Source organism: Triticum urartu, unplaced genomic scaffold, assembly GCF_003073215.2.
Source record: "Triticum urartu cultivar G1812 unplaced genomic scaffold, Tu2.1 TuUngrouped_contig_5113, whole genome shotgun sequence".
Lineage (NCBI taxonomy): Eukaryota > Viridiplantae > Streptophyta > Magnoliopsida > Poales > Poaceae > Triticum > Triticum urartu.
The window spans coordinates 1,054-10,156 of record NW_024115760.1 but is presented as its reverse complement, the minus strand read 5'-3'; the positions used below and the strand labels follow the sequence as shown (position 1 = coordinate 10,156).

Here is a 9,103-nt window from a genome sequence, read left to right as displayed (position 1 = left end):
TGCGTGGCCTCCTACTGGATTGATACCTTGGTTCTCAAAAACTGAGGGAAATACTTACGCTGCTCTACTGCATCACCCTTTCCTCTTCAAGGGAAAACCAACGCAGTGCTCAAGAGGTAGCACTTGGCCCCTCGCGAGGATCTTGAATCGTGCTGCTGAAACTAGGCCGTACCGGGCTGCTGGTGGAGCCACACCATGGGCCGCATGCAGGCAAGTCTGGGTACCCCCGTTCCCAGGACGCCGACAATTTCAAAGAAAAGTTCAGCCACCTGTGTCGCTCCCCTTTTAATGTTTCCATTGGCATCGATCATCGTTGCATCTGTGGAGTGTGCCACTGGATATGTCTCCTTCTCAGACCAGTCTCCCTGCTCCCGTTCTGTCTGTGCATGGCCAGCACCCCTTTCGGAGCATCCACCCCCTCTGTTGCCTCTACCTCCACCCGCTCCCGGGCCCCGACCAGCGCCCCTGCACCATTCTGCCCAGAGGTTTTTGAAGACCAAAGTTGATGAAGCATGTATGCCATTCCCACACTCTTTATAAAGGTGCCCGAGGAGGCCGCAAACGGCGCACCAATCCCCGGTAAGCTTCGTAGTCGACTATAAAGATCCCCTATTTTTTCTTGATAACCAGAGAAATGATATTCTTCAAGGGTTTGGTGACATCTATCTTCACCCTTACACGGAAAAAGTTCCTCTCGAAGTCTTGAGATTTCTGCTCAGCATAAACAAATTAACCCACTGTTGATGCCAAAGATTTTATCAAGTGAAAGAACAAGTCTGGTTGGTCATGAATCTGGATCCACATCTCAATATCGTTGACCTATTGTTGAGGGTCTAGTGTATCCATCATACGGTTCATTCACTACAGCCTTGCCATTGAACATCCAAGGCCCTTCTTCCATTACTCTTTCCAGTCACCCAAACACAAGAATTGAAGAGTATAGAGATTATCCTCAAGTGGCCCGAATTTTACCTCTCGGGCATGGTCCCGGGCTACCCTCATGTTTTTATAGAACCAATACTAGGAGTAGGGCTTGGTCATGTGGACATGCGCGATCATCATCCATCTTGTAGCATCCTCTGGGATGTGGTCATCCTCCACAACAACATCATTCAGATCATCCTCGCCGAGACCCAGCTCCTTCATCATCTTCTCCATGTCACTCAGAGTCGCGCGCGATGTCGAAGTCGATCTCTCCATCAGATTCTCTTGCTCGTGAAAAAACCTTGGTACCGCAGGCAGGAGAAACCCTAGTCACGCTCACCTAAGACCACGACGAAGATGTCAAAGGGTGAGGGAAGGGGATCGAAGATCTCCACGAGGAGCCACAAGCATCGTCAGGGGAGAGGAACCCTAACGAGAGGGAACTTACGCGTCTATTTTTTGGTGGCTGCAACAAATCATCCGGATGATTTCCTAGGGAAATCAGTCGGGTCGGGCGTTTTTGGATTCATCCCCTCACAGTTGTTGGATCTGGTCAACGCGTCGGACAGGTCCTTCTCCTCTCATCGTAGACGCAGCAAAAGCAATGACCGTGTCGTCGTGGGGAAGAAGCACCGCCTGGCTCATAGCAGGAGTCGCGCCCCTCGCCGGTAGCGCAACGACGCTCCACCGGCGAGCACCGCCATCGGCTCGGCGCTGCTCCATCACAACACCCGAACGCCAGTCGCATGCTTCGCTACGGTACCCCACCGCGTGGTGGTGCTCCATCGGGCACCCGAACGGCCGTCCATGCTTCGCTGTAGCGCCCACCGCGTGGTGGTGCTCCATCGGGCACCCGAACGGCCGTCCATGCTTCGCTGTAGCGCCCACCGCGTGGTGGTGCTCCATCGGGCACCCGAACGGCCGTCCATGCTTCGCTGTAGCGCCCACCGCGTGGTGGTGCTCCATCGGGCACCCGAACGGCCGTCCATGCTTCGCTGTAGCGCCCACCGCGTGGTGGTGCTCCATCGGGCACCCGAACGGCCGTCCATGCTTCGCTGTAGCGCCCACCGCGTGGTGGTGCTCCATCGGGCACCCGAACGGCCGTCCATGCTTCGCTGTAGCGCCCACCGCGTGGTGGTGCTCCATCGGGCACCCGAACGGCCGTCCATGCTTCGCTGTAGCGCCCACCGCGTGGTGGTGCTCCATCGGGCACCCGAACGGCCGTCCATGCTTCGCTGTAGCGCCCACCGCGTGGTGGTGCTCCATCGGGCACCCGAACGGCCGTCCATGCTTCGCTGTAGCGCCCACCGCGTGGTGGTGCTCCATCGGGCACCCGAACGGCCGTCCATGCTTCGCTGTAGCGCCCACCGCGTGGTGGTGCTCCATCGGGCACCCGAACGGCCGTCCATGCTTCGCTGTAGCGCCCACCGCGTGGTGGTGCTCCATCGGGCACCCGAACGGCCGTCCATGCTTCGCTGTAGCGCCCACCGCGTGGTGGTGCTCCATCGGGCACCCGAACGGCCGTCCATGCTTCGCTGTAGCGCCCACCGCGTGGTGGTGCTCCATCGGGCACCCGAACGGCCGTCCATGCTTCGCTGTAGCGCCCACCGCGTGGTGGTGCTCCATCGGGCACCCGAACGGCCGTCCATGCTTCGCTGTAGCGCCCACCGCGTGGTGGTGCTCCATCGGGCACCCGAACGGCCGTCCATGCTTCGCTGTAGCGCCCACCGCGTGGTGGTGCTCCATCGGGCACCCGAACGGCCGTCCATGCTTCGCTGTAGCGCCCACCGCGTGGTGGTGCTCCATCGGGCACCCGAACGGCCGTCCATGCTTCGCTGTAGCGCCCACCGCGTGGTGGTGCTCCATCGGGCACCCGAACGGCCGTCCATGCTTCGCTGTAGCGCCCACCGCGTGGTGGTGCTCCATCGGGCACCCGAACGGCCGTCCATGCTTCGCTGTAGCGCCCACCGCGTGGTGGTGCTCCATCGGGCACCCGAACGGCCGTCCATGCTTCGCTGTAGCGCCCACCGCGTGGTGGTGCTCCATCGGGCACCCGAACGGCCGTCCATGCTTCGCTGTAGCGCCCACCGCGTGGTGGTGCTCCATCGGGCACCCGAACGGCCGTCCATGCTTCGCTGTAGCGCCCACCGCGTGGTGGTGCTCCATCGGGCACCCGAACGGCCGTCCATGCTTCGCTGTAGCGCCCCCCACGTGGTGGTGCTCCATCGCAGCATCGGCTACTGTAACATTTCCCATTGCAGCACCTGATGGCCGTCGGCGAAGCTTCAATGCAGCGTCGCCGCTAGGGCGGCGGAGCTCCATCGTAGCACCCTGACGGCCGCCGCATGCTCCACTGTAGCGCCCCGCCGCGCGGGTGTTGCTCCATCACAGCACCGGCTCCCGTCGCATCTCCCATAGCAGCACCCGATGGCCGTCGGCGAAGCTTTAGTGCAGCCCCACCACAAGCGCGGCGGTGCTCCATCGCAGCACTGACGACCTCCTCCCACACACGTGTCTTAGCTCCATCACAATATCCCGCTACGCGTCGGTGGCTTCACTGCAACACTCCCACCTGCAGCAGCGGCCTGATTTGTGCGTGACGGCAGGACACGAGCTGCCGGAGCGGAGAAATGATGAGATCCATGAGCGGGGGAAAAGGTAAGGGATGAAGCAGAGGAAAACATGTGGGTTGTGCGATGTGTAGTTCGTGCGAAGGGATAAGGAGAGTGGACAGCGGTGCGCGTGACATGTGTTGAGCAGAAGGAAAGGTTTACGGGAGGAAGAAATCAGCCTGTTGAAAGCAAACGTTATCCTTTTTTTAGTGGGGGAGACGTCTTTTTTTTAGGGGTAGGCGTCTATTTTTCTTAGGCATGCTGCTCAGGTCACCAGGCCCATAATCTTTAGGCCCATTCGTTCCGGAGACTCAGTTGTCCGTACTCGTTAACCTCGTGCTCCTACCCCCCTGCTTCATCCTTATCTCGGCGCCGGAGCCCACGACCGCTTCCCCCCCCTCACCATCTCAACCCCGAAATATCCCCCAATTCCGACGCGACCGCGAAACCCTAGCCCCCCGGCAACCTTCGCTGGACCCGGAGAGCCGCTCCGGCGCCATGGCATCCCCGGAAGGATCAAACTGGGTATTCGACTGCCCTCTCATGGACGACCTTGCTGCCGCCGACTTCGCCGCGGCATCCACAGGAGGCTTCTACTGGACCCCGCCGATGCAGCCGCAGATGCACACTCTTGCGCAGGCCGTCTCCGCCACCCCGGCTCCCAATCCCTGGTATGTAATTGCGGTTTCTCCTCTTCTCAGGCTCGATCGCGCCCACACGCGGCTGTTCTCCAGTTTATACATTCCGTGTCCTGATTTGCTGCCGGTGTCTCTATGTTATCACCTATAGCATAAACCGATGCGGTTGATAGCATAATTGTTGTGTGTGATTGTAGATTAGTAAAACACTACAGAGTATGTGGTATTTGCATCATGGACTAAAGATTGCATGTTCTAGAATTACTTACATGAGCGAGCATCTTTGTTTGTGTATTAGTAGTTGACTTTGCTTGTCTCATTGGTGTTGGGTTAGAGGAGATGGTTTTGCACATGAATTTAAATGGGTCTTGTGGAAGGTGCATGGCAGGACGGAGTGTTCAGTATGTCCAGGGCTCGTTTGGTTCGGGTGCATATACTACATATGCAGTGCATAGAATGCATACACAGTTTCACTCTTATTCGAGGAAAGTATAGTTTCCTCCTAAAATCCTCCTTGATGGATGCATATCCTCCTAAACTCTAAAACCAGATTATTTAAACCCTGAACTTTGCAAAACTGGTATATAAATGTCACCCTGAGCAGTTTTGGGGAGAACTTAGTTTTGATCTGATTTTTTTTTTCACTTCGTCAGAAAGTTCACAGGCATTTTTGGATCTCTTGTCACTAGAATTTGCCTAGGGATGGAATAAGATCGAACCTTCTCATAGTTCCCGATGCGCTGGATGGAGGGATCTCCAGAGACGAGCACCGGCTCGGCCTGCTTGATGGCCTTGTGCAGGTCCCTCAGGTGTCCCCAGTTTGACTGCCTAAGCAGACCTGCGCACCATGACAACAATGGTTTCAGACAATCAGAGTACTGGTCGCGTACCATATTCGTCGATCGGTGCATCATGGTCGTAGCTTGTCGTGGCGATGAACAGGCCATCGGCGGGTCCGGTCGAAATTTGTTCCTCCATGGTACTGAAAAAAAGATCAAATGTTAGGTGTCGCTACAACTTAAAACCGAAACATCGAGTGACAACATGTGGTAGTCAGCATCAGTTGCTCACCATGTAGTAGTTGACGAAGGACCCGCACTTCTGGATGAACCTTACCACCGCGAACGCCATGTCCTCCACCGGCCGGTGCGGCACCGCGCCACCAAATGCCGTGAACCTTACATCAATCGACATATTCGATCGTGTTAGCAATGTCGTGACATGCTTGCTGTGCAGATTGCAATTCAAGTGCTGTTTGTCGAGAAATTTTCACGCTTCATGCAAACTTACCATCCAGGCCAGGCCTCGGTCCACATGGTAGGCTTGCTGTTGGAGTTGGGGGTGAAGTAGTTGCAGTAGAAGCCATTGCAGGCATCTTCTTTGCAGCCATCATGAATCTATTCATCATTACCCAGGGAACAACTGACAAATCTGTCAATTTTATAGAAGAAAAGGAACGAATTAGCACAGAGTATATATTTTGTGGTGCCAGTACCAGGCTCCAAAGTTGGCAGCTTGATTTGGTAATGTGATGTCCTAACAGAAGCATGTGCCCAGTGCGAGAAAGCGAAGTGGTTAAATTAGCTGGCACCGCAATTTGCTCTTTGCCATTGCGCCATGGGCCATGGCATTGACAGCAACTGTGAGACGAGAACGAGAACGAGAGGGTGTTGTAGCTTACCGTGGCGTCGGGGGCGTTGTCATGCTTGCACATCACCCACGGCACGCTGGCGTTAGTGGCGACGACCATCTTGGTTGCCCAGTTGGTGTACGGCTTGGCGCAGACGCCCATCGCCTACTCCATGTACCCGTCTCCGCCTGGGCAAGGATGATGGGGCCACCCTGCCACTCGAACAGCCCTCTGACTTAATCATTGACACGAGCTTCTCCACGAACGTCTGCATCGCCGCCTGTGTGCATGCATGTCCACAACTCAATTCTGTCAAATTCAAAACCTGATTTCCTAAGTTTCGCCACAGCAGAAGAAAATCAAAATCGCGTCATTCGCTTGCGTCTGTTGTAATTCAGCCAGAAACTTGAATGGACCGTGTCAGTCCAGAAACTGATGCCTGGCACGTACTTGAGTCTTCTTAGTCACCGCCGCGCCCGACCGCGACGTGGTTCTCTGCCCGGCGCTCCCTTCCGCCGTGCTCGCGCTGCTGCGACTGCTCTGGCCACCTCGCCGCCGGCTCCGCCTGGCCTGCCCAAGCGGTACTTCCGGTCACGAAGGTGAGGAGAGGAAGAAAAAATCAGATCAAAACCACCTTCAATTCTCCTCAAAACTGCTCAGGGTGACATTTATACCGGTTTTGCAAAGTTCAGGGTGTAAACAATCTGGTTTTAGAGTTTAATTAGGGGGATATGAATCCATCAGGGAGGATTTCAGGGGTAAAACTATACTTTCCTCTTCTTATTCTGGATCACTGGATGAGCAAGGGCAGAGTTCAAATGAAAAAGGTTGACATGGTCATTGGCATTGCCAACATTTGGGGATGTATACCCCTAATTGTTTTCTTTGATTACTGAGACGAATTTATGTCTGATAAAGCTAATGATATCAGATTTATGTGCTCGGGGTTTGTATTTTAAGTGGTCTGAATTTCCATAGCAAGACTATGTAAAGTAGATCATGCTACATGTTACTTTGTGTCGGATATCGAGCAGTCTCATGTTACTTTGATGTATCAAGGATCAGAAAGAAAATGGGTGAGATGAGGGTTGTTTTGGTGACCCATATGTTGGAATTCCAGCATAGCCGAGCAAGTATTGCTGATTTATTGGCATATATGTTTCCATCTTAAGAAATTATTTATGGTTACACCTTAGGGCATGACTGCCCTTTGGTTAATGATATTTCTCTGAGTTGTCATATTCGCTGCATGAACAGAGGCAGCCTCCTGTGTTGTTTAGATGTAGAACCATGCTTCTTTTTTTCATTCCAGTATTTCACCTGCTGTAGGTTATCTGGTAAATTTGCCCAAGCCTTATTATATTGCCCTTGCTACGCTTGTCTTTGAAACTTATGATTTTGCACTATATCATGATTTTGACATTCTTAACTGCAAATGTGCTTTTCACCAGTGCTGAGTCTTATTTTGGCTTTGCAATGCTAATGTTGCTGCTTATTATTGTGCAGTATATTGTGAATTTTACATTCTTATCTGTGATTTACTTTTTGCCAGTGCTGAAATCAATAGCTCTGTTTCGGTGGACTGGGACCATGCCAAAGGACAACCGAAAAATAAACGGTTTGTTTATGTCTATATGCTTTGTTCGGAGTCCCTGAATTCGGTATTTTCTGTTGAATGTTTCCAACTTAGCACGCAATTGCAACAGTCCTAGGTCAGAAACTGGTGCTCAACCTAGCTCCAAAGCATGCAGGGAGAAAGTGAGAAGGGACAAGCTAAACGAGAGGTCTGCCAGCAATTTCATTTTGTTTATTCTATTAGAATTGTTTTTGTTGTAGCAGCATTTTTGTCTTAGGTTCAATGGAGCTTATGGTCTTCTGCCTGTTAGGTTCTTGGAATTGGGTGCTGTCTTGGATCCGGGGAAAACACCTAAAATCGACAAATGTGCTATATTAAATGATGCTATCCGTGCAGTAACTGAATTGCGTAGTGAGGCAGAGAAGTTGAAGGATTCAAACGACTCTCTCCAAGAGAAGATTAGAGAGCTAAAGGTTTTTATTGTTCCACTTAACTATTTTGTATGCAGATGTGTGTCCATATACTTTTTCTTTATGTTCTGAACTTATATTTTCTGTTCCATACAGAAATATATCTAATGTTCACACAAGCTTTTCTTAATCTGTTTTTTTGGGGTGCCAAGGACTACTGTTTATTGAATCCATAGGCTTTTAGATGAGTAGATCTCAAGCAATCCATCAGCTCTTAAACCTGCTTTATTTATTTTTATTAATTTCTGTTTAAACATTACTTTCTGATTAATAATTGGTATCAAAGATTCTTGTAAGGTATATATTTGTGGTAAATCTTTAGTCCAAACAAATTGATTCTTAGATCCCTGGATTTTGCAGGCTGAGAAGAATGAGCTGCGAGATGAGAAGCAAAAGTTGAAGGCGGAGAAAGAGAGCCTGGAGCAGCAGATTAAGTTCATGAATGCCCGTCAGAGCCTCGTACCACACCCTTCTGTCATCCCAGCTGCTGCATTCGCTGCCGCCCAAGGCCAAGCGGCAGGGCACAAGCTGATGATGCCTGTAATGAGCTACCCAGGATTTCCCATGTGGCAGTTCATGCCGCCTTCAGATGTTGATACCTCGGATGACCCCAAGTCATGCCCTCCGGTTGCATAGGCCAGCAAGAATCATCTCCCTCATCTATCTCATGGGGAAGGATGGCTAAAAAGCCTTCCGTTAAAGTATATCTTACTAGTCGTCAGTGTTACTATGCAGAATCCGTTTAGTGTTACTACTATGTAGTTAAACCAAGAACCGAACTGAAGCTTGTATCACACGGGGACATTTGATTATCTTGTGACACCGTTGTATATTGTTAGTAAATAAATACCATCCGTTGAAGCAAATGGCGATTGGACGCCATAGCATTATCGGCTTGTTACTTTGTTTGACATGTTGCCCGTGATATTTATTTTTTGATGCATAACATAAATAGGTTGTGCTGCAGGTCAAAATAAAAATAAAAATAAATAGGATGTGCTAGCTATTAGTTGGTCTTCTTGCATCCACTTGGCCTACCAATTCTTCCATGTGAAAACGCATTGCAAAGTCCAGGTGGAACCAGGATGGATGCACCTGTGGTGTGTATGTTGTGTTGGGTAATGGGTACAACGTGACGACCTCTCTTAGCAAGACGTGCCCTCTACTCATCTTATACAGTATATACTAATAAATTTGTTCATGTTCTCCTGCAATAGTAGTTTAGAATTAAAGCTCATATTTGTATCTTTGTA

General features: G+C 51.4%; 1 protein-coding gene across 1 annotated transcript; it reads left to right on the top strand.

Moving 5' to 3' along the window:
- The first annotated feature begins 3,890 nt into the window (after nucleotides 1-3,890).
- LOC125528792 (transcription factor ILR3-like) lies at nucleotides 3,891-8,740 on the top strand. The gene is made up of 5 exons (XM_048693229.1): nucleotides 3,891-4,207; nucleotides 7,357-7,422; nucleotides 7,511-7,588; nucleotides 7,691-7,853; nucleotides 8,211-8,740. Exons 1-5 carry the CDS (start codon nucleotides 4,035-4,037, stop codon nucleotides 8,484-8,486), a joined length of 756 nt encoding a protein of 251 aa, XP_048549186.1. The 5' UTR covers nucleotides 3,891-4,034; the 3' UTR covers nucleotides 8,487-8,740.
- Nucleotides 8,741-9,103: the final 363 nt, after the last annotated feature.

Coding starts and splice junctions, on each gene's coding strand:
- LOC125528792 (XM_048693229.1), top strand. CDS start 4,035: ATGGCATCCCCGGAAGGATCAAACTGGGTATTCGACTGCCCTCTCATG. Junction 7,423..7,510: donor GGACAACCGAAAAATAAACG/GTTTGTTTATGT, acceptor CAATTGCAACAG/TCCTAGGTCAGAAACTGGTG. Junction 7,854..8,210: donor AGAAGATTAGAGAGCTAAAG/GTTTTTATTGTT, acceptor TGGATTTTGCAG/GCTGAGAAGAATGAGCTGCG.